This window comes from Rana temporaria, chromosome 4 (assembly GCF_905171775.1).
Source record: "Rana temporaria chromosome 4, aRanTem1.1, whole genome shotgun sequence".
NCBI classification, from domain to species: domain Eukaryota; kingdom Metazoa; phylum Chordata; class Amphibia; order Anura; family Ranidae; genus Rana; species Rana temporaria.
This window is the reverse complement of record NC_053492.1, coordinates 404,232,657-404,258,596: the sequence shown is the minus strand read 5'-3', so window position 1 is coordinate 404,258,596 and position 25,940 is coordinate 404,232,657. Positions and strand designations below refer to the sequence as shown.

General features: G+C 42.2%; 1 protein-coding gene across 3 annotated transcripts in view; it reads right to left on the bottom strand.

Moving 5' to 3' along the window:
- AFTPH (aftiphilin) overlaps positions 1 to 25,940 on the bottom strand; it is a 94,035-nt gene that overhangs the window by 14,715 nt on the left and 53,380 nt on the right. Inside the window, exons 3-9 of one of the 3 annotated variants that reach the window (XM_040351232.1) lie at positions 21,714 to 21,865; positions 19,935 to 20,070; positions 17,818 to 17,874; positions 14,119 to 14,238; positions 7,078 to 7,138; positions 6,435 to 6,446; positions 2,868 to 2,951 (exon numbers count right to left, since the gene is read on the bottom strand). In XM_040351232.1, coding sequence (XP_040207166.1) covers positions 2,868 to 2,951; positions 6,435 to 6,446; positions 7,078 to 7,138; positions 14,119 to 14,238; positions 17,818 to 17,874; positions 19,935 to 20,070; positions 21,714 to 21,865 — 622 coding nt within the window. The remainder of the gene's footprint in view (positions 1 to 2,867; positions 2,952 to 6,434; positions 6,447 to 7,077; positions 7,139 to 14,118; positions 14,239 to 17,817; positions 17,875 to 19,934; positions 20,071 to 21,713; positions 21,866 to 25,940) is intronic. The other 2 variants (XM_040351233.1, XM_040351235.1) reach the window with 2 other exon arrangements.

Sequence of the window (25,940 nt, the reverse complement as noted above, 5' to 3'; positions counted from 1 at the left end):
ACGCACTTTGACCACGCGGTCTCTAAAAAGAGAGGCGAAGGACTAACGGGGCTGGTTGAGCGGGCTAATCCTCTCACTCCCTTATAGGGAGTCCCTCTGCCCCGTTGGGCTTCAAAGCGGAGCAGGTAGGGCGGGCTGTGTGGGAGGACCCCCTCACACCCGCCATTGCCACCCGGGGCATGGAGAAAGGTGGCAGATTGCCTCTGGGGGAGGCCTGCCTACTCCCAACTCCTGCAGTCTGGCTCCTCTCTCGAGTACACGCACAAAATACACTTTAAAAGAAAAAAAAAAAAATATCTGTCTATCTATTCCTAATATTTCAGTGACATTTGACAGGAGGCTGGGAAACTATATGTTGCTTACAGGATGCATATTTTAACCCGTTAAAGGCACAGCTCCATGTCACTACCATGGTTGAAGGAAAGTTGCCGTGTGGCCCTAATCACTTTTTTTTGTCAGGGCTCCAAAGCATCATGGCCGTAGCATGTGTACCACACCGCCATAGGCCCCCCCCCCCCTACCCCCAGCCGAGAGTGTAAATGAGGAATACAGTTGTGCCCACTCTCCACCACCAGGGTTCTGACTGGACAGTGAAAGTGCAGCAGAAGGATGCCTCTGCTCACCCATACTATTGGCACCTTTCTTGTCAAAAGAAATGCATGCAGTGCATCCGATTAGACCCTTGTGTTGCTTCTCCCCCTCCCAACCTGAATGCTGATGTACAGGAGAAGCTGAATACCATGTCAAATTCATATACTTTCACTAGTTTACCAACCAATAAGTGCATCACAAATTTAAAAAAAATTCTACACCGATTGATACAAAAAGTTACCACAGTCCGCTACTTGGCTTTCCTTAAAAGCGTCCAATAAGTCATGGTGATGTGCTCTGTGCTTCCCTTAATACAGCCCTACCTACCAATCGCTTTAGCACCTAGCAAAGGCCCATGTAAAACACATCTGGGAGAAAAATACCTAGAAGCCAAATAGTCCGCACAAAAAAAACTTGCTGGCTCTTGAATATTGCAGATTTGTCCACCCTACCTTCGACTCAAGTAGATACAACACTCACAGAGCAGCATAACATCTGAACTAGGAGGCTTTGAAAAAAAAAGCAGCTATAATAATGATGTGGATGCAATCAGGCTTTTCTCAAAAGGAGCAGGACTGAAATGCCGGAGCTGCCATTGTTGACTTGTTATAGATGCCGCCAGCATCTCTCCTTTCTTATTAAGTCACTGACCTAGAAATAGTATGGTCATATCAGGTGATCCAACACTTCACTGGGGGCATGCTGGTTTCTGCCAATTGACTCACTATACAGTAAATTCTAAGATATGGATGACAGTACTACAACCTGCACCTTCAAAACCATGTCAGTATTGGCATCTCTTATACTTCTGTTCTGGCGAGCTCGCTAAGGCTCCATGCACACTATAAGCTAGAAAAACGCTTATAAAAGTGTTTTTGTGCCAACTTTTAACAGCAGTTGGGAGCTTCTAGATTTTTTTTTGCTGGCAAAACTTCCCAAAAAATAAAAAATAAATAAAACTCTACTCTCAGAAGCTGAAGCCTCAAAAACACTACTAGACTAAAATAGTTTGCACAGACACATAGGAGAACACCATTTGCTTCTAGAGAAAAAAAAAATGCTCAAAAGCTGCTGCTAGGAGCGTTTAAGCTACCGTGCATAGAGCCTAAAGGTTCGTACACACGATAGGTTAAACCGATGAAAACGGTCTGATGGACCGTTTTCATCTGTCCAAACCGATCGTGTGTGGGCGCCATAGGTTATTTAACCTTCGGTTAAAAAAAAGCAAACTTGCTTTAAAATTTAACCTTTGGATGGTAACCAATAGGTCAAAACCGATCGTTAGTATGCCAAACCATTGGTTAAAAACCTGCGCATGCTCAGAATCAAGTTGACGCATGCTTGGAAGCATTGAACTTCATTTTTTTTTTTAGCACATCGTTGTGTTTTACGTCACCGCGTTCTGACACGATCGGTTTTTTAACTGATGGTGTGTAGGCACGACGGACCATCAGTCAGCTTCATCGGTTAACCTAGGACAACTGTCCTTCAGACCGTTTTCATCGGATGGACTGATCGGGTGTACGAGGCTTTAAAGAGAATACAGAACCCATAGTTCATCAATAAACTGCTAATTACAGTATAATCACAAAAGGATAAGAGGGCAAAAATAGCAATTACTGTATTATTTTTGTCTACGTGAACCTTTCAGATGCCACTTCAGGGATTCAACATGAAGCGGAACAAGAACTTGAAAAGAAGCAAATAACAACATTAAAATTAATGCAAAACTAGAACTATGTTTGGCCAGTTCCATTTTAATTTTGCCTACGTTGAATAAACCGATCTGTCATATTTTCCATCATTCTTAAATTTACAATCGAACATTTAATACATAGTAATTTGTCGCTGGCCATGATAGGCTTTCTAATAAGAAAGCCCAGCACTGCCAGATCACTAGATGACTGCTTTTGTTAAACTGAAAATCTATCTACAAACTGACAGGGAAAGGGGTGTCCCTCAAGTCACCAATTCAGCTTTGTGGTTTGATGTTCTGCTCTTCCGGTCTCTTCAGAACATAGGCAATTCACAGCATAGGAGTTAGCATTTTGATAATTATGAATGATAAAAAATATGTAATATTTACCCAACTAAAAATAAAAAATATAATTTTTAGTCCCGAAAATAATAAAAATATTTACAAAACATTATGCATTCCTTTAGAAGTGCCTAGAAGAATTTGTGGTGATCAAAAAAAAAAAATCTGTCTTGTTTGTAGGAAAGCCACAGTGACTTGCTCATGCTTTCTAAGGCAACCATTCGGACACTCAGCTGACCTGGGAAAGTGGTGGTGCTGTTAAAGCCACTGTCATCCACGGGCCCAAAGAAATCAAGATTCAGAAGAGTGGAACCTCCACTAGCTTGAAATTCAGAGACCACGTTGGTAGTCAGCCGTAAAAAAGGAAAGCCAGAGGAAGGATTGTGTGTGTAAAAAGGGGGTAAGACATACACTTAAACATGCAAGATATCACTGCTAAATATGCCACAGTTAGAAAATACTAACAGCTTACATAATTATATGCAAGAATGAGTGAGCACAAGGCAAGAATTCACAGTAAAGAAATCAAGATTAGAATAGATCTTGAGACAACGTACATTTGGTTTACAGGAAAATAGATAGAAGTACACACAATTCTACAATTTAATGGGAAATAACACAGTGAATTCTCACAGCGACTGCATCCTTGATTCACTGCCCTTATCACCTAAAGAAGAAGCAGGGATCAGTACAGTAGGTTCTGGTGTAGATACCGCATAGGATCTGAAGTGTTAACCCACACACCTAACCCACTTATTATGTTCTTGCTTGCCTCAAAGACATCAACCACCAATGAAAGCTGCACATCATATTATTAGTAGCCATTGCTCAAGCTATGCTAATTCTGGCCACACAGATGTCACAAACCCCAAGAGGTCATTTGTAACGATGCAATTTACGTGCTTTAATGCACTTGCATAGGTGTCAAATTGGTTTTATTAGTGTTGGTTCACATATAAGCTGTGTGTTGACATGCATTGGTCAAAATGGTTCATAGCCATTTTTTTCATCATTCGACATGTGTTATAAGGGGCTTTTAGTAGGAATAGCAGCACATATCAATTGCACCTGACCAAAGCAAATAAATGCATGAAAATGGCAATAACTTGATAAGTGGGTTTACAGCTCACATTTTCTATTCTGAAGTGATTAACGCCCAACACTTTTACAATAAAAGCACATTTGGATTCTATATTCTAAAGATAAAAATAAATTAAAAAAAATGTATTTAGAAGCTCTTCCTCACAATAGTTTTTTGTTTATATATATATATATATATATATACACACACACACACACACACACACACACACACACACATACACACATTCTTTATTTGTAAGAATAGGTTTTAAAATAAAATAATAAACAATTATTAACAATAGGTTTTTAATTAAAATCTTATTTGGGAATTAGGGAATTCTGCAAAATTTGCACATTACTGTCTTAGTTACGATATAGTGTTTAACGATGGGGGAAGCATGCAACGAAGGTGGCACCACTATTACCTAACAAAGTCACTGATTACTTGTGAATCCATAGTTCAGTCTTAGGATAACATGTCTGCTTCTATGGCCACATTCAAGCAACCTGCACAATATTTAAAAACAGATAACCGCAGGATAATGTATGAAATAAGGACTGAATTATCACGATTTTAATATAATAAAAAGGAGGAAATTAATAACCTAACTCTAATCCTCACTTTTAACATGGTCACAGAACACCAAACCACGTCACCTGCTTTGTTACACCTTGAAAGAGACCTGGCTTCTTTAGACCACTATACAAACAGTACAAAGCTGAAAACAGACAAATAAAGTAAAGTTTGTAACACTCACATTATACACTCATTCTAGGCTAGTAGGAGTTCAGATCTTAGCTCTTATCATGCTCGGCTGGAGAGTCATATATGCTCCATCACCATCTATGGAGTGTGTTAAGTTAGAGCCACTGATTGGTAACCAGACCCTGTGGAAGGGGGCAGGCTCTGTATAAATAGTTCATAAAAAGTCCATATAAGTGTAAAGTTCATTGGACAGGAGGAAGTAATTCAACAATAATGGGTGTCCAACATGGTGCCTCAGAAACGCGTTGTGATTTCCCCCCCTCCAGTGACGTCACTCTGCACCTAGCGGTCCAGCTTCAGCCTCCCTGCTCAGCAGTCTACCCGAGGACTTCCGCCTAGCCTCCTCCATGGGGTAGCGAACCCTGGTTGTCTATATCGTGGACATCCAGCGCCGACATCTCAGACTTCTATTCTTGATGAGCTTATTTTACTTCTCTCCATGTGAGTTGCCCCTTATTACTTAGGTCAGCTTTAAAGATTTTGTTTGCTTTGCTTATATTTTGCCTTTCCTGGTTTCTCCCTCCTTCATCAATGTACTAATAAATAAAAAAAATTGGCATTTACACGATGATCACTGGGTCTTAGTGTCATGCCATCAGATTGTAGCTGGCAGGAAGGGCCCATAGGGTCCTGTACACAGCCTCCTGAAAAATCACAACACCCTGTTTAAGTACTTCTCTAAAGCAGCCCATAGACAAGCCCTTTTCATTTCGTTCAACCAGTGTGTGGAATGATGATAAATGACTACATTTTTCCATCCACACATTTATGGTGGATGGGGGAATCTTTGTTTGTTGTTTTTTGACATGCATTGCTCTTCCATGTGCTCCTTGCTGCAAAGGCCAGTTATTTGTTAGGGTGGTTGACATTTGTTTGTACTGTAGTTGAACTGGTGATGGGACACACTGGATACCTTTGCTGCCATTGTACTATTGCTAAGTGTCCAATGCTTTCCTATACTTTTAAGGAGTGGTGAGCTCCCTCCAGGCATACCTGTCCTTAATCTATCCATTATTATATACAGCAGATATAAAAGGTCTATACACCCCTGTTAAAATGTCAGGTTTTTGTGCTGTAAATAAATGAGACAAAGATAAATCATTTCAGAACTTTTTCCACCTTGAATGTGACCTATAAACTGTACAACTCGGAAATCTTTGGATGGGGAAGCAAAAAAATAAAATAATGGGGTTGATAAGTGTGCACACACTCTTATAACTGGGGATGTAGCTGTGTTCAGAATTAAAGGGTCACTAAAGGAATTATTTTTTTTAGTTAAATAGCTTCCTTTACCTTACTGCAGTCCTGTTTTTTTTTTAAATGTTTCACGGTACCGTACTTTAATAAACAAAAAAACAAAAAAAACACACAATACAATTTTGGCTTTGTAAACGCATCATGGATGTATTTTGGACAAATTATAAGTATAGCACATTAAACCTAATAAAAGTATTAAAAAAAAAAACTGGTGTCATTTTGACCCTTTGGTTATCTCTTGGTGTGGGCCAACCTTGGGCTTTCTAGTCATGAAGGCTACTAAAATATTAAACATGCCTAACTGTGAACATTAACTGATTTATTTCCCATTAAAAAAAAAATTAAAGCAGACAAATGTAAGAAGAAATGTTTGGTTAAAAACAGGATGCAAGACAACAGCAAAAGGATGAAATCAGTGCATTCAGGCTTTCCTTCATTGACTGACGTAGAAAAGATTGGATCTCCCATATCAGTGCAATGGAGTGGGTTAACAGTCATAATGAAAATGGGCTCAACACTTCCACTGCACTGTATGAGGATACTTACTAGAAGATGTGAGGATGTCAAAAAGTCTAGCACTACTTGATAATTAAGAACAGGGAAAGTACATAGATTACTGAATAAGGAAATTTAGAGCAGAATTGGAAATATAGTAAAAAGCAATGTAGAGAGGAATAGACAACCAAGCTGTAAACATACCTTGCTCTTCAACTGGTCAAACATCATTGAATAGATAAATAACAACGTGAAAAGGTTTTTTTTGTTTTAGAAACGGTCTGTTGTCACACCTTATAAAATGCACTGTTTTATAGAAAATTGATAGTTTACACTGAAGAAATTTAAGACTGTAATTAATAAACATTTAAGGGGCATTTCTATCAAAAAGTGATATCCAGCATTGGCTTTTGACCCCATCATAACAGTGGATTCCCCGCACCCTAAAATATTTATGGAGTGAAGAGCTGCAGTTACAAATTTCACAGCAGCGCCATCTGCTGGTAAAAACTGGTAATATGGCAATGACTTTCCCAGAGCGCCACTGTACACAATAGAGGGGTTCCAGTTCACCCAGAAAATCAGGGATTTCCATTTAGGATGGAAATCCAATTTAACACTTTTTGCTCTCTCACAGGCATGTTGCCATTTGTGCTGATGTATCCATCAGCTACTTCAGCTGATGACTTGCTTCAGCCCAACTACATGTGTTGAGAATGTAAAGAGGAAAGAAAGCCTGAATCTCCCAAGAAAAGACAAAGAAATGGTTAGCAGAGAGAAGACTATTTGGTCTGTGAAGCGCTCTTATGTTTAGGTGTGCTGCTAGAGGCTCTACGGAGAGACGTACCATCTAAGGGGTTAGTAAGGCCACTGCTACTCCAGTCAAACTGGACAGGTGGGAGGGATTCCTGCAAAGGAAAGAAAAATAGGACAAAGATTACATTCTACACAACTTTAATGATACTAAAAAGGTAACATTTAAAAAAAATAAAATAAACATGTTAAACTTGCCTGCTCTGTGCAATGATTTTGCACAGAGAAACCCTGGTCATCCTTATCTTGGCTCCCCCACTCCCCTCTGTGGACTGCCTCTATAGCAAGCGGTTTGTGTGTGCTCACTCCTGAGCCCTGCTCTAAATGTCTATAAGACACACAGAGCAGGGCTCAGCCCCACCTACCACTACTTGTCACTGGCTGACAGCAGCGGGAGCCGATGGCTTCTGCTTAGGTCTCTGAGCCAATGAAGAGGGACAGATCTGGGAGAGCTGCTCTCATGCACATTGTTGGATCAAGATCGGGCTCAGGTAAGTATTAGGGGGCTGGGGGGAGCTGCATACAGAAGTTTTTTTTTACCTGTGTGCATAGAATGCATGAAAGGAACCCTTCAGCCTTTAGAACCACTTTAAACATATTGTAACAGTAATAAAAACTAAGAGACAACATCAAAAGACCAAACATTTAAAGAGATTTCCAAGAAAAATTAAAAAGCCAATATGCCTGGGATTCCTGTTTTTAATATCAGAGTAAATTTTTCCTCCCAAAATCCTCTTTCAAATTTCCTTTTCCAATCTTTTCCATGCCTGGAGGACTTAAGTCACACCATACCAGCACATACAATGGATTCAACAGACTCCATGGCATAGAACAATGTTTACCAAACTGTAGGATGTGTAACACTGGTGGTAGTCACCCTTACTGTAGGATGGACACTGCAGATCTTGGGATGATTTCCGTACAGGGAAGAATATGCGTACTCTTTGAGCCACCTAACAGCAGTATACAATTAGGTCCATGTATATATTTGAACACAGGCACATTTTTTTTTTCAGGCCTTTACCAAAACATGAGGGTATGTACATCCAAATCAGAGAGGGGTTTAGGAATCATAGCTCTTAAGAAAAGACATCCCCTTTTTCAAGGGACCAAAAGTATTTGACCAAAAGTATTTGGACAAGCTGTTTCAAGGCCAGGTGTGGGCTACTCCTTCATTATTTCTTCATCAATTAAGCAGATAAAAGGACTGAGTTGATGCTAAGTGTGGTATTTGCATACAGAATATATTGCTGTGAACCTACATCATGTGTTCAAAGGAGCTGTCCATGCAAGTGAAACAGGCCATTGTAAGGCTTAAAAAAATGAAACAAATCCATCAGAGAGATAGCAGCAATAAAAGGAGTGGCCAAATCGACAGTTTAGTACATTCTGAGGAAAGAACGTACTGGTGAGCTCAGCAACATAAAAAAGGCTTGGACGTCCACGGAAGACAAGAGTGGTTGATAATCGCAGGATCCTCTCTATGGTGAAGAAAAACCCATTCACAACATTCAGACAAGTGAAGGACACTCTCCAGGAGGTGGGCGCATTATTGTCAAAGTCTATAATCAAGAAAAGACTTCATGAGAGCAAATACAGAGGGTTGACATCAAGGTGCAAACCATTCATAAGCCTAAAGAACAGAAAAGCCAGATTAGACTTTGCCAAAAAACATCTAATAAAGCCAGACCTGTTCTGGAAAAGCATTCTTTGTACAGACAAAACTAAGATTAATCTGTACCAGAAAGACAGGAAGAAAAAAAAGTGTGGAGAAGGCTTGGAACAGCTTATGGTCCAAACCACACAATATCTTCTGTAAAACTTGGTGGAGGCAGTGTGATGGTATGGGCATGCATGGCTTCCAGTGGCACTGGGTTATTGGTGTTTATTGATGTTACAGAAGAAGCGTGATAAATTCTGCAGTGTTTAGCGATATACTGTCAGCCCAGATTCAGCCAAATGCAGTAAAGATGATTGGACGATGCTTCACAGTACAGATGGACAATGATTCAAAACACACTGCAAAAGCAACCCAGGAGCTTTCGAAGGAAAATAAGTGGAATATTCTGCAATGGCAAATTAAGGGCAAAAAGACCCACAAACAAATAACAACTGAAGACAGTTGCAGTTAGAGCCTGGCAAAGCATCAGAAACGAGGAAACCCAGTCTTTGGTAATGTCTATGGGTTCCAGACGTCAGGCAGTCATTACCGGTAAAGGATTTTCAACAAAATATTAAAAATGAACATTTTATTTAGGATGTTATTTCTTTGTCCAATTACATTCAAGCCCCTGAAAATGGGGGGACTGTGTATAAAAATGGTTGCAGTTCCTAAAGTTTGTACTTGATATTGATGCTCAACCCCTTGAATCAAGTTGAAAGTCTGCAATTTATTTGGATTGTTTTGTTTTGTTTACATTTTATTCTGGTGGCATACAGAGCCAAAAGTATGAACATTGTGCCTGTGTCCAAATATATATATATGGACCTAACTGTATATCACAGGAGACGAGGTTAAAGCAATATCGGTAGCAGCTGTACGTGTTCCACTAGAGATTTTGGAAAAGACAGCACCACAACTGAATTTTTACAGTGTAAGGGAGTTAGAAATTTGGCTTTTTTTTTTCTTTAATATTTGAGTGACACTGCATTGGTTATAAAGGTGCTGCACAAGTGAGCAAAGTTTGTTTTGCTGTTGCAGCGCAATATCAGATTTAACCAGTAGATGGAGCTGTAAGCAAGAGCTGGAGGAAAACGCAATTCAACTTAAACATAGGAGATGTGTGAAGAGCTTATAGTACAGAAACAGGTTTACAAAATAATTAAAATAAATGCACAACAAATTCCCACATTTTTACGAATGCACGTAAACACATTGGGTAATACTGTAGAAACACAAAGTATTATTTTGGCAGTCTTGCAGTGTAGGAGGATAAAATGTAAAAACCACAGTCTAAAGCAGTAGTTTCAAAACTGTGGCCTGGGGGGTCAGTTTTGGCCTTTTGCGGTATTTGGGGCACTATTCCATCCACTGACACCAACAATGGGTCACTATTCCTCCCACTGACACCAACAATGGGTCACTATTCCTCCCACTGACACCAATGATGGGGCAACCATTGCTCACAATGACTCCAGGGATTGGGCTTTATTCTTCATAATGACATCAATGGGGTACTATTCCTCCCACTGACATCAGTAATCAGAAATTGAGCATTTTCTTTTCCCACTGACCACAGTCTGACCCCCTTAAAGTCTGAAGGACAGTAAACTGGCCCTTTGTTTAGAAAGTTTGGAGACCCCTGGTCTAAAGGAATATAGTAGTAAACGCAATACAGCCTATGCACTAACTATATACTGTGCCACTGAGCCTTATAAACAAGACAACACAGTCCACATGATGGTCTTATAATTTTAAGGTCCCTTTCACACTGAGGCGTATTATAGCCTTTTTAGTGCTAAAAATAGCGCATAAATAACGCCTGAAATACTCCTGCCCCAGCAATTTCAATGTGAAAGCTCGAGGGCATTCACACTGAGGCGATGCGCTGGCGGGAAAAAAAAAAATCTCCTGCAAGCAGCATCTTAGGAGCGGTGAGAGGAGCGGTGTGTATACTGCTCCTTCACCACTCCTTCCCATTGAAAACAATAGGACACCGCGGTAATACCGCCGGCAATGGACCTCTGCAGAGGCGCATTGCCGGCGGTATTAACGCTTTTTCGGCCGCTAGCGGGGGTTAATACCGCACCGCTAGCGGCCGAATACCGCCGCAATTCCGACAGTATACTGCCACCACACATGCTGCCCCAGTGTGAAAGGGGCCTTATAGGGAATTTGTATTACCAGAAAAGTAAAGACTATTACCTTTTATTAATATAAAAAAATGTGCAGCGCTATAAATAAGTTGCAGAGAGCATACAAATACAGTAGTGATATAGCTGAGCTAGGATGTACGGCACGGCCCATCGCAGCCATTTTGCGTACTGGCGAGAGGAATTGTTCCATGTAACTGAATTGTATGTGCTTGTAAACTACTGCCTATATGTAAGTGCAAGATTTTAGATTAAAATAAATGTTTTATACTGGATTACACTATAGTCGATTTGCCACAAGTCCGCAAAACTGCTGAACAACAACGCATGTCCTGCAGTGTGAGTTATTAAGGGAGTTTTTCAGCAGCTGTGCGGACTTGTGGCAGGCTACACTCCTGCTGATGAACGCAGTGTACACTTTTGGGTCCTTGTGAGTTCTGGATGTCCTTTACCTTTGACGCTGTTTGTGGACTATCATTTTCATCCTGTTTGGAGTGAGACTGCCACTGACCTGTGCATCATTTGATTTCCATGCCCATAATGATGGCTTTCTGGTAAGCAGACTGATTGCACAAGGGTGTGGTATGTTTCCTCGTCTGCACACTGAAGCTTTGGTGGAGGTCCTTTATTTCAACTTCATTGATGATCATACTTATTTGGACGTTTATATTCATATTATTATAATTTTTTATTCACTGGAGCGCTGCACTATTGGTGCTAGCCGCTTTGTACTAATACTATTATGTTTCTAGTTAGCGCAGATATCTGTTCACCCCGTATTTTCACACACATATTATATATATATATATATATATATATATATATATATATATATATATATATATATATATATATATATATATATATATATATATATATATATATATATATATATACATACATATACACACACACACACACACACACACACACACACACACATATACATATATACATACATATACACACACGTTAAAATGTCAGGTTTCTGTGATGTAAAAAAAAAAAGACAAAGATAAATAATTTCAGATTTTTTTTCCACCTTTAATGTGACCTATAAACTCTACAACTCAGTTGAACAACAAACTGAAATCTTTTAGGTGGAGGGAAGTAAAAATAAAAAAATAAAATATGGTTGCCTAAGTGTGCATAACCTTTTAACTAATACTGTATTTATCGGCGTATACCGCACACTTTTTTGCCCTGAAAATCAGGGCAAAATCGTGGGTGCGCGGTATACGCCGATACCCACATTCCTGCTCCGAGTTTGAATATTGCGCCGACATATACCGAGCGCAGTACACTCGGGTATAGTCGGCCAGTCTCGGCTCCTTCCGCGCTCATGTCCTGGACGTACAGGACGTCAGCGCGAGAGTTGCCGAGCCTGCCCGACAATACACGAGTGTACTGCGCTCTGTATATGTCGGCGCAGTATTCAAACTCGGCGCGAGAAACGAGCGGGGAGGACGCGAGAACGCCGCACCCGACGGAGAGGACACCCGAAGCCGCAGACGGAACCCCGGACCCGACGAAGAGGACACCTGAAGCCGCAGAAGGACGCCAGACCCGACGAAGAGGACACCCGAAGCCGCAGACGGACCCGACGAAGAGGACACCTGAAGCCGCAGAAGGCTGCCGGACCCGACGAAGAGGACACCCGAAGCTGCAGACAGACGCCGGACCCGACGAGGCCGCCGATGGACGCCGCGCAAGACACCAAAACTGTAAGTACAAAAAAAACTTTTTTCCCCACAGGATTCGGGCAACTTTAGGGGTGCGCGGTATACGCGGGAGCGCGTTATACCGCGATAAATACGGTACTTTGTGGAAGCACATTTGATTTTATTACAGCACTCAGTCTTTTTGGGTATGAGTCTATCAGCATGGCACATCTTGACTTGGCAAAACACTCCAAATCTGTCAGATTGTGAGGGCATCTCCTGTTCAGATCACCCCACAGATTTTCAATCAGATTCAGGTCTGGGCTCTGGCTGGGCCATTCCAAAACTTTCCTCTTCTTCTGGTGAAGCCCTTCCTTTGTTGATTTGGATGTATGCTTTGGGTCGTTATCATGCAGAAGCCTGAATGTTTTGTGCCAATATTGACTGGTATTTGGAAGTACTGTATTTGCATGCCCTCAGCAGTTTATTTATAGCGCTTCACATTTTTATATACATTTTTATGTACTCCACCAAAGTATAGCAGCTTTTTTTCAAACAGAGACCTACGAGCCGGTTCACACAGGGGCGGTACGGCTTTGGGGGAAACTCGGCAAGGCGATCTCAAGACGACTTGAGAGGCGGCATGCAAAATGACTTCTGTATTGAAGTTAATGCAAGTCTCCCCGAGTTGCCCCCAAAGTCGTACAAGAACCTTTTTCCAAGTCGGAGCGACTTGCGTCGCTCCTATTAGAATGGTTCTATTGAATAGAGTGGATCTCGACTTGTCAGGCAGCTGAGTCGCCTGACGAGTCGCCCCTGTGTGAACCGGCTAAGCGTGAAGAGATTGGTTTGACATATATGACATTTTATTTCCTAAATAAACATGTGTGATGTGCGTTTACCTATCAGTTATCAGGAAAAAGGTCTACAACAATCTATGCCATCACACAAATTATGGAGGACCTACTATGCAAACATGAAATACAACAGAGGGATTTACTAAAACTGGAGTAGACAGAATCTGGAGCAATTGTGCATAGTTACCAATCAGTAGAGTCAGCAGTGTAGGTGGCACCCATGGGTGGCTGGAAAGGGGTAAAAACAGATGGCTGAGCAGAATTCTAACATTACAGCCTGACACGGCTGTACACATGCCATGGCCGGGAAATTTTTAGAGGCTGCAGAGATTGACACAACTATCAAACCCGCTTATTATAATAATGGGGGTGCACTGCAACTGCAAGCCAAATATTTGGCTCATAGTTTATAAAAAAAAAATAAAAATTATAATAATCTTAGAAAAGCCTCAGAAATAACAGGCGTTAAGAAGCGGCAGTAGCGCCTCCTAGTGCTCATCATTCGCTGCTATATTGTAATCCACGGTTGGTTGGTTTTCACAGAGTGGTAAGCTTGCTGCCTGTCTGAAATTATTATACAGGATTTATAAAGCGCCAACAGTTTAGGCAGCACGTTACAAGTTCAATAAAGAAGGAATAGGAGGGCCCTGAAATAACCATATATGTGATATACAGACAATGCCAAAGTGATGACCAAAATACAACGCAGATGGTCGCACATTAATGACAAGACAACTCATATACCTGCAACTGGTCGGAAGAAGAAATGTCATCTGGAGAAATATGAGAAGACTGTCCTATGGAGGCAATTTTCTCTGCAGCAGATAAAGGCTTGAGGGGCTCTTTCGTTGGCTCCAGCATACCCTACAGAAACATGAAAATGGAAAATAAATACATTGATAAGCAAAACACAAGTTTTACATTATCATTTTGCAGAAACATTTTTGAATTAGGGCTGAGGACTCTACCCTCACATGATGGCAATCAGACCTGGGGACTAATGCCGCGTACACACGATCATTTTTCGGCATGAAGGAAAACGTAGTTTTTCAGCATGTCCAAAAAACGAAGTTTTTCCAACTTCATCATTAAAAACGACGTTGCCCACACACCATCGTTTTAAAAAAATGATGAACAAAGCGTGGTGACGTACAACGGCACTCTAAAGGGGAAGTTCTATTCGCCTTTGGGCTGCTTTAGCCGATTCCTTGTTAGTAAAAGACGATTTGCGTTTTTTTGTCTGTTACAGCGTGATGAATGTGTTTACTCCATTATGAACGGTAGTTTTACCAGAACGAGCGCTCCTATCTCATAACTTGCTTCTGAGCATGCGCGGGTTTAAAACGACGTTTTTGCCCACACACGATCATTTTTTACAACCCGAAAAACAAAATTTTTTTAAAACGACGTTAAAAAATGCAGCATGTTCGAATTTTTATTTTGTGCAGCCACACACACAATCATTTTAAATGACATTTTTAAAAACTAAGTTTTTTTCATGCCGAAAAATGATCGTGTGTACGCGGCATTACTGTCTAGGCATCTAGTGCTGTATCACAAAAGGAAACCGAAAGTTATAGCTTCCCTATACCAGAAATTATGTACGGCGCAGGGCTCACAGAGGCGAACAGGACAGTGGAGAGTGTAGAGAAAGTATAAGGATTGGAGATTATCATACTAATCCTGAATGGGCAAAGTACCAGTTTGCTTTAAAGGAAGAATTGCAAGCTTCTTCTAGAAAGTACCTACAGTATTAATTATTAGAACGACTGCTTAACAGTATTTTGTAAGCGGATTTTCAGGTCATATTTAAAAAAATGAATGTCCAGACAAATGTTTTTGGTTTTGGATAGAGGGGAAGGATAATTCAACCAATCCATAGGGGAGTCATGTTTGTCTGTTAAACCAGCAGGTTGAACAAAAAAAAGAAATAAAAAATTGACTTGATTCCCCCATTCACACAATTGATGTCGATGAGAGAATCCTTCCCACTGTGTCCGTGTATCCTGATAGTGAGGAGACTTCCCTGCCGACAGAATACACTGATCAGCATAACAGGATATAGCCGGCGGCGCTGAGTGGATGGGAAAAATCCAAAAGGCTGGTTGCACAGAAATCAATCATTGGGCTGACTTCTGTACATCCAAGCCTGTCCATACAGTATCTCACAAAAGTGAGTACACCCCTCACAGTTTTGTAAATATTTTATTTATCTTTTTATGTGACAACACTGAAGAAATTACAGAAGAAATAAATGACTAAAGAAAGGGGACAGTGTAAATATGCTGTCCCCTCAAAATAACTCAACACGCCATTAATCCCTAAACTGCTGGCAATAAAAGTGAGTACACCCCTAAGTGAAAATGTCCAAATTGGACCAACAGTAACACAGACACAAAATAGAAGTTATCCAAGAAGTGCAACATGCAAAAGTATTAAAGGAGAAGTGTGCGATTATAAAAAAATAAACACACATAGCCACTTACCTGCTGCATCTCATGACCGCTGATCACTCAGTTCTTGATCAGCTCTGAGCAGAGAGCAGTGACTGTTTGTCAATGGCTCTCTGCTCTGCTTCTCCAAGGCTCACTGGAGTGTCAGGCTGGAGAAGGCGGCGGGAGTGGCTGGCTCAGGCTCTCACTGGCACGGTGAGAGGCTGAGACAGCTGCCTGTAAGGCATCTGGGTAGATCCTGACCTTATTGTCGGGGTCCTTCTCGGGTCTGTGACGTCAGCCAACAGCAGGCTTTAGACCACTGTCGGTTGATTCTGGGTCACAGGACAGCACAAATATTTTTGTTACTTTAGATCATGAAAATGATTGACCATTTCAGTTTTATATGTCAATTGTTCGGGTATATCAAAGTAGTCTCTAAACTGCGGCCCGGTAGCTAGATGTGGCCCTTAAGCTTATCTCTATCTGGCCCTTGGGGCACTATTCTTCCCTCAGCTAAATAAAAAGGCACTATTCTCCCAACTGACACCAACCAAAGAGCATCATTTCTGACAACAATGGGCAATTCCTCCTGTTGACATCAATGATGGGGGGACTATTTCTCCCACTGACACCAACATTGGGGCACTATCCTCCCACTGGCTCCAATAATGGGGCGCCATTCTTCCTACCGACACCAACATTGGGGCTCTATTCCTCCCCATAATACCAAAGATGGGGCATTGTTTACTCCCACTGACCAAGGCCTTTTTTTATCCCACTGGCCACAGTACGGCCCCTCTAAAGTCTGAAAGACAGTAAACCAGCCCTTTAAGTAGAAAGTTTGAAGACCCCTACGGTATATTATCTTCTTATGTAGGCAATGAAGTTCTAGGCCCGGATTCAGATACATTTGCGTATCTTTCGGCGGGCGTAGCGTATCTCAGATACACTACGCCGCCGTAACTTACAGCGGCAGGTCCCGTATTCAGAACGAACTTGCGCTGTAAGTTACGGCGGCATAGTGTAACTGGGCCGGCGTAAGCCTGCCCAATTCAAATTAGGAGGAGGTGGATGTGTTTTATGTTAATTACTCGTGACCCCACGTAAATGATGCTTTTTACGAACTGCGCATGCGCCGTCCGTGGACATATCCCAGTGCGCATGCTCCAAATTACGCCGCAAAGCCTCATTGGTTTCGATGTGAACGTAACTTACGCAAAGCCCTATTCGCGAACGACTTACGCAAACGACGCAAAATTCGGCGCTGGCCCGACGTCCATACTTAACATTGGCTACTCCTCTTAGAGCAGGGGTAACTTTACGCCGGAAAAAGCCTTACGTAAACGACTTAAAAAAATGCGCCAGGCGGACGTACGTTTCTGAATCCGCGTATCTACCTAATCTACATATTCTATGCGTAAATATACGGAAGCGCCACCTAGCGTCCAGCGTAAATATGCAACTAAAATACGACGGCGTAAGAGACTTACGCCGGTCGGATCTTAGGGAAATCTATGCGTAACTGATTCTAAGAATCAGGCGCATAGATATGACCCTGCACACTCAGAGTTACGACGGCGTATCTGGAGATACACCGTCGTAACTCGTATCTGAATCCGGCCCCTAATGTTTTTCTGTTTAAATATGTTCAACAGGGTTCTTGGGATTGTGGCAAAATTTGCACCAGGCTCCTTCCCTGTTCCAGCATGACTATGTCCCTGTGCAAAAAGCCAGCTCCATACAGGCATAGCTGGAGAAATTTGGTGTGGAGAAACTCAGATGGCATGCACAGACCTTTTTGGATGAACTGGAGCCCTGAGCAACGCCTTCTCGTCCGGTACCTGACCTCACAAATGTACTTTTGGATCAATGGGAACAAACAGGATTTTTTTTTAAAGCTGATTAACACTCAGCTGTAAAAACTGCTCTTATACAAACTGAAACTCAAGTGTACAAGACCTACATGCCTTATAAAATATGGAAAAGAAAGAAAAAAAACCTTGCTTACCAGTCCAGCTGCATACATGGGAACAATGACTGGTTGCTTCTTGTTACCTGTAAAAAGCTATAAAAAATATTGCAGTTAAATAAAAATTAAATTAAATAATAAAAATAATGAAGCTGAATTTCAGGCAAGCCACTTAATTCACCATTTAAATACTTATAAGAGCTCTTTCACATGTCTGTCCGTTTTCACGGACTACGCTTGCTCAGCAGAGATCACTCCGTTGATCCCCACTGAGCAGGGGGATGACAAGTCCATCTCTGCTCACTGTGCGGAGACGGACCTGTCAGAGCCCCGCTCTCCTCTATGGGGGATCGGATGAAAAAGGATCTGCCTTTCTGTTTTCATGCAATCCGATCAGCCAGACAGATGGAAAATAGGGTTTTCCATTCATCTGGATTTAGCGGAGCGGATCATATTGGATGTCAGTAGACATACGTTGCGCCATAGAGGTACATGGAGCGTCAGTTCAGGTCCCATGATGGCCAGCTAAAGAATTTTCAGGACCTGGAGACTATTTGCAAAGAACAGGCAACCTCACCACATGAGAAAATAAAGGGCCTTTAGATGGCTATACACAGACAGCTTTTTGTTTATCCATAGAGTGGTTTGAAGAAAAAAAAAAGTGATCCCAGCACCTACAGAAATGTTGTGGATGCAGGGATTCCCCAACCCCCCCCCCCCCCCCCCTGTATTCTGACAGCAGGGACTCCTGCTTAACCAGCCAAATTTCAATACGTGTGTACCCAGCTTAAAGAGGTTATAAAGGGATTTTTTTTTTACCTTCATGCATTCTATGTAGGAAGGTAAAAACACTTTTAATGTGCTGCTCCCCCCTCCCTATATTCACCTGAGCCCAATCACAATCCAGCGATGTGTAGGAGAGCAGAAGTTATCCCAGGTCTATCCCTCCTCATTGGCTGAGACACACTGTCAATCACAGCCAGTGAGTGAGCGGGGCCAAGGCTAAGCTGCGTGTTTTATAGACACACAGAGGCAGCTTGGGAGGGATCATGCATGAGTGCCCCCAGAACAAGCAGCATGCTCTGGGGGCACTCAGCAGGGGGGAGGAGCCAGGAGCGCCGGCGGGGGACCCGAGAAGAAGAGGATCGGGGCTGCTGTGTGCAAAACCACTACATGGGGCAGGCAAGTATGACAGGTTTGTTATTTAAAAAAATAAATAAGTCTGAATTTTTACAAATGCTTTAAAGTTATGAAAAGGACCATGATTTTACTTCTTCGCTATAACTTTTTTAATGATTGTGTGATCATTTGTGTTTCATTTGAATCAAACATAGATCACCTTTGCTGTGTTAATACATTTTGCTGTCAATAGCAACACAGCTACAAATCACCTAAAGAGTCTATTCATATAAACAGAATGGCTTTAAATGTTTAACCGTATATCTTTTTCTAGAAAGGAGTGGGGTGAAAACAGAAAGAAAATAAATATTTAGTGTCAGTCTGACATATGAGAAAGTACTAAACCACTTTCAGGCCAAACCATGCCGCATAGAAACAGCTTTCTGTGGCAATTTTTTTTTAAAAGGTTACAGATTATTCACCATAAATGATACTTAAAGCGGAGTTCCACCCAAAAATGGAACTTCCGCTTTTCGGAACTCTCCCCCCCTCTGGTGTCACATTTGGCACCTTTCAGTGGGGAGGGCGGTGCAGATACCTGTATAAAACAGGTATTTGCACCACTTCCGGGTATCGACTCCCGCGGGAGTCACGCCTCTTTTCGTCAACACACTGTTCCCGGGAGAGAGCGGGGACCAGTGACGGCGCGCCGCGCTACTCGCGCAGTAGGGAACCGGGCAAAAATGGCGGCGGCAGCATCAGAGGACTGAGCGATTGCTCGTCATCGTCTGCCGACTTCGCGGGCGCGCTGGACAGGTAAGTGTTAATTTTTTAAAGTCAGCAGCTGCAGTATTTGTAGCTGCTGTCTTTTAAAAAAAAAAATCTCGGGGGGTCCTCCGCTTTAAAACAGTGGAGGTTTTCCCTGAACTGCTAGTTAACAGGTTCATTCAAGCAGCTTGTCCCTTTCCTACAGAGCCTTTATCCAGCAGCTCCGTGGCTTTCAGAAACAGACAATAGTGCAGAGAGAACTAACATACTATGTTCCTTGTGTCAATTCCAAGGGAGCACAGGAGTTTTTTGTTGCTATGTGAACCTCCCCACTGGTACTTCAGTCCGAAGGCATCGTGGATATCCTGCAGCTCAGCCCATAAGTCCAGCACTGCAGTGCATAACCTTTCAAAACAAACAAAAAAAAGGAAAAAAAAAAATAAAGTAGTTAGCAAGCTTCCACAAGTTGTCCAGATTTAACCACTTCAATTCCGGACATTTGAATCCCTTCCTGCCCAGGACAATTTTCAGCTTTCAGTGCTGTCACACTTTTTGCAACACTGTACCCAAATTACATTTGTATCATTTTTTGAGACAGAGTTTTCTTTTGGTGGCATTTAATCGCCACTGGGCTTTTATTTTTTAACAAAAAAGACAAACTTTGATGGAAAAAAAATGTAAATATGCTTTTCTTAGTTTCTATTACACAATTTTGTAAATGTGTCATTTTTCTCCTTCACTGAAGTGCGCTGATGAGGCTGACCTCATGATAAAAAATCTCCATAGGCGACGCTTTCAATTTTTTTTACAGGTTACCAGTTTTGAATTACAGAGGAGGACTAGTGCTAGAATTGTTGCTGGCACTCTAATGCACGCAGCGATACCTCACGTGTAAAGATGAGCTCTTGCGTGTTCGCATAGAACACGTGCAGAGCCCGCCAGGAAGTGTGCACGGTGCTGCGCTAATCACAGTCAGGGAGACATTGTCCCGATGCTCGGCTGCAGGGATCGTGAAATGTCTCCCTGGCTGTGATTAGCGCAGCGCCGTGCACACTTCCTGGCGAACACACCAGAGCTCGTCCTTACTCACGTGTGGTTTGAACAGCAATTACATATGTGGGCGGGACTTGCGTGTGCATTCGCTTCTGAGCGCGATCTACCATGGACGGGGGCATTTTAAAAAATAAATACTTTCTATTGTTTTTTACTTTTTTTTTAAAAAAAAAATTTTTTTTATCACTTTTATTCCTAATAGATGAAATGTAAATATCCCTTGTAATAGGAATGGTGCGTGACAGGTCCTCTTTATGAAGAAACACGGGGTCAATAAGACCCCACATCTGTCCTCCAGGCTGAAAAACACAAGATCAAAAAACAAAATTCACCAATCAAATGCTTACCAGCTGCAATGGCGGCTTTGTTTACAATCGCGGCCCAGAAGTGACGTCATAACGCCGCAGCCGAGCCTCCGACGGTCATAGAGATGACCATCTGGTCCCCGGAAATCTCTATGGTCGTCTCTAAGTTCTAATGGCACGGGAGAGCCCGGAGAAGCACCGGATGGCGGCGGGAGGAGAAAAAAAATGATTACTGATCCTTGGTTTACATCATGTGATCAGCTGTCATTGGCTGAGAGCTGATCACATAGTAAGGGGCCAGGACCGGCCCCTTACAGGGATCTGTGATCTACGGAGTCTCAGTGACACAGTGATCACATCGCGTGCGTGCAAAGGGGAGGACGTCTATTGACGTCCTCCCGGATTTTCAGGCCCGAGCTGTAGCCGTCATTTAACTATAGAGCAGGCCTCTAGTGGTTAATCAGTGCAGTTTGCATCTGAAAATATAATACAAATACATCAATTTTCATAACCTCTTAATTTAACTAGCATGCAAAAAACCGAACCATCATTTGCTCCGATAATCTCATTGCGTGTACGAGACTCAAGAGACAGAAGCAGCTCTAGCAATGGCTATAAATGGAGCGTGCCTTTGATGAACCCTAGGATGAACCTTTGTCCTTTTCTATCCAGAGTAAGTTTGCTACATACCTGCTAGTGGACCGAGATTTTGAGGTTTCCTCTTGTTGCTCTGTGCATAGCAGAAGACGATCCAGAGGTGATATGTTTTCTTCTATAACAGCAGCAGAAGGAAGAGGAAAGGAGGCCTGGATGACTCGCTCAAGACGTTCCAATAACGAATGCTACAGTACAGGAGAAAACAGGAATTATACATATCCATGGATAGCCATGTTAAAGTCATTGTAAAGGTGTTTTTTTTTAAATAACAAACAAGTCATACATACCTGCTCTGTACAAGGGTTTTGCACAGAGCAGCCCGGATCCTCCGGGTGGCCCCCCGGCGGCGCTCGAGGCTCCTTCTCTTCAACGGGTGCCCCCATGGAGAGATGCTTTCTCTAGGGGCACCCGGGTGGGCGCGTTCACACGTCCTGCTGCTGCGTCCATTGACACAGACAACAGGACTCAGCCCCTGCCCCCGGCTCACTAGATTAGACTGACAGGAGTAGGAGCCAATGGCTCCTGCTGCCATCAAGCTATCCAATGAGGACACGAGACAGTGGCTGGAGCTTCTGGGCTTGTAATGATCGAGTTCAAGTAAGAAAGGGGGGTCTGGGTGGCAGTTGAAGCACAAAAGGTTTTTGCACCTTAATGCATAGAATGCATTAAGGTGAAAAACCATGAGACTTAATCCAGCGATGTGCATGAGCGCATTGGCTCCCGCTGCTGTCAATCAAATCCAGTGACACAGGAGCAATGGGCAGGGCCGAGTCCCATCTGTTTCAATGGACTCGGGAGCGAGCCCGCACCTGTGCCCCCAGGGAAATCGGCTTTCCGTGGGGGCACCTGATGAAAAAGGAGTGGCCTGGAGTGCCAGCAGGGGACCCAAGAAAAAGAGGATCGGGGCTGCAATGTGAAAAACGATTGCACGGAGCAGGTAGGCATAGGCATGTTTTTTTTTTTTAAAGAAAAAAAAGAGGGTTTACTTTAAGGAATTGTTTCAGCATGCTACAGACAGGCAGGTGCGTCTAACGGATTTTGTACAACTCACCCAGTGGACCGAAGAAGGAAATTAATACATTTCTTTGCACTTCTCAGTTACAGAAAGGGCAGACCACAGTAAGATTTTTTCCCTAACAAGCTGGTAATTTTTTATGACTGGCAAGAAGTGCTTGTCATGTTCTCCTCTGGGTACCCCTAAAACGGCCTGATCCGTGCCTCAGCATCACATTTTCCTTTCATGTTCTGTTTACTTGATTTAAAGAGATTGTATTGTGGTTGGTTTACTCATTTGTTTTTATTTTCAGGGGTAATGGGTAAATTGTAGGGATACAAAATGTTGATAGGGTTTTTTTATTAATCCATACTCCATTAATAAATTGCTCTAAAAAGATTTGTAACTATCTTAACAAGGTGGGGGGGGGGGGGGGTGGGCAGGAGAATAAATAGCTGACTGATATGTTAGATTCCATGCCAGATTTATTCTTGTTGATTATCTGATATACCAACTGTAATAGAAGATGCTTTGAATGGTTGAGATTTTTGACCTTCGCACCAGATAAAGCCAAGAGAAGGAACTTGGCCCTGGTTTAGCCCAATTTATTCCCCCAGCTATTCTACAACACATTAACTTTATATTTCTTTATAGGTTCATTCAATTATATTCTCTTCATAGATGATATAATTATATTATTACAATTAACTTCATTTCTCAATTACTTGTCGTCAAATAGCTGCCATGAAGCTATGATTATGACACTTTATGTTACATAATCCTATCCTATAATCCGCTAGGTTATCTATTTTCATTTATACAAGAGTTATGACTTTTCTACTATACTATTGAACATGTTCTGTTAATGGAATATCTATTTCTATTATATTATTACATATGCTCTGTTAATGGAATTTTGTTGATAATTACAGATTTCATGCCAGAATATGGACCCATGTAAGGGTTAATGTTGATGAGTTTGCAAGGGTTAACTGGCAAGTGTTGTACATTTTCAATGATTATGTGTGCATCCAACCTCCCTCCCTCTTCAGTTTCCTCGTCGCTCTATGATAAAGCCCACGTTCACACTAAGGGCGGGTTTGAAATCTTGCGAGTTCACTTCAAACCCACACTTCAGTGCAAGTTCAGGGGTGACTTGACAGACATTTATGTGGGTTCATGCACAGATGTCTATTGAAATTGCCCCTAAAATTGCCAAAAGTAGTGCAGAAACGACTTTTGGGAATCGGTGCGGTGCCACAAAGCTGAACGGTGCCATTGCCGGCAATAGGCTAAGATTTGGAGTGCGATTTCACATGTCAAATTGGCCCAATGGGAACGTAGGCTAAACCATATTGCGAGTGAAACGTATTAGCGGGAGGGGTTCGGGTAGGTGGTTATGACCTGTTCAATAAACCTATACACAGATAGGTAGATTCAGTAAGAGTTAGGCCAGCTTATCAGTAGATAAGCCGACCTAACTCAGAATCTACGCCGACTTATGTTTAAGTGTATTCTCAATCAGAGATACGCTTAAAACATATCTAAGATACGACGGCTTGCGCCGTCCTATCTTAGGTTGCAATATTTCGGATGGCCGCTAGGTGGCGCTTCCATTGCGGTCGGCGTTGAATATGCAAATGATTAGATACGCCGTTTACGTAAGAGATAGGTCGCGTAAAGTTAGAGCTAGGCCCTAGTTGGAATAGTAATGTCAAGTATGGCTGCCGTTCCCGCGTCTAAATTCTAATTTTTTACGTCGTTTGCGTAAGTCGTCCGTGATTCGGGATTTACGTAGTTTATGTCCACGTCCAAATCAATAGGCCGGTGCGGCATACTTAGCCGCAATGCACACTGGGAAATGTAGGCGCATGCGCAGTTAAAAGAAAACGTCAAAAACGTCAGGTCAAGCCCCATTAACATAAAACACGCCCCCTTACACACATTTGAATGACGCGCCCTTACGCCCGCCCGCTTTAGGCTATGCCGCCGTAACTTAGCAGGCACGTACATTGTGAATCATGTACTTGCCTAGCTAACTTACGGCGGCGTAGCCTAAACACGCTAGGCTACGCCGCCGCAAGTTTAGGCCAATGTGTGTGAATCTACCTAAGAGTTCTTTTGGAGTGTGGTATGAATTTCTTTTTCATGGCCATTGGATTGGGCATTTTATGGTTAATCTTCGGCTTGGTTCACACTAGACCCGGCTCCAAAGTCGCACGACTTTCAGTGCATCTTTGAAATACGACTTTAATGCGACTTCATACACTCTGTGGCATTGAAGTCGTATCAAAGTCAGACCAGAGCAGTGCAGGAACCTTTTCTAAAGTTGGACGGACTTGTGTAGTATCAGTTAAGAAGCTCCCATAGGGAAACATTGAATTTCACGTCATCTGACTTGGAGTCTTCAGTGTGAACCGAGCCTAAAGCCTCGTACACACAATCGGATTTTCAGACCGGAATTGTGTGAGGACAGGCTATTGGTGGAAAATCCAACCGTTTGTATTCTCCATCGGACAATTGTTGTCGGATTCTCCGCGGACAAATGTTGGATGGCAGGCTTTAAAATGTTCCGTGGATAGTTGTCTGTTTGTCCGTCGGACAAAAGTCCAAAATACAAACACGCATGCTCGGAATCAATTCTCACCAAACACAACAACATTAGCAGAAGGTGCCCAAAGGGTGGTGCTAAAGAGCTGAAAAAACATGTAGTTTAGTGTTTTTCGGCCGACAATTGTGTGCCGTTTGTATGCAAGACAAATTCTTGGCCAACGCCCTTCGGACAAAAGTCCTACGCTTTGTCCGCAGAAAATCCGATCGTGTGTACCAGGCTTAAGTTGTGAAAGCCTGAATAGCCATTTATAGAATTATATACAGAAGACATTTACAAAGGCTGATTGAAAACACAAACATTGTAATCTTCATGGAAAAAGTCAGTGATGGACAAAATACAGAAGCTCTATAGACAATGCACACAATAATTACTGCTGGTGACTTACATCAGCGGTTTCTCAATGGGCTTTTTTGGCAGAAAATCATGACAAATGCAATCACCTACGTTATTAAAGGAGACTGGAAGAGTCAAATGATGTCTTGCAGACTGGCCTGTGTGTGGCTGTCTTTAGCAAAGAGAAGCAAGATCGTCAAATGAATCGTGTTTATTAATGGATTAGCAATCAATATGTACATAACAGATTCATTTTGCACCAATTTGCTTTAATATATGCAAATGTTGCTAGATCATCTTAGATTTGCAGCAGTGGCTG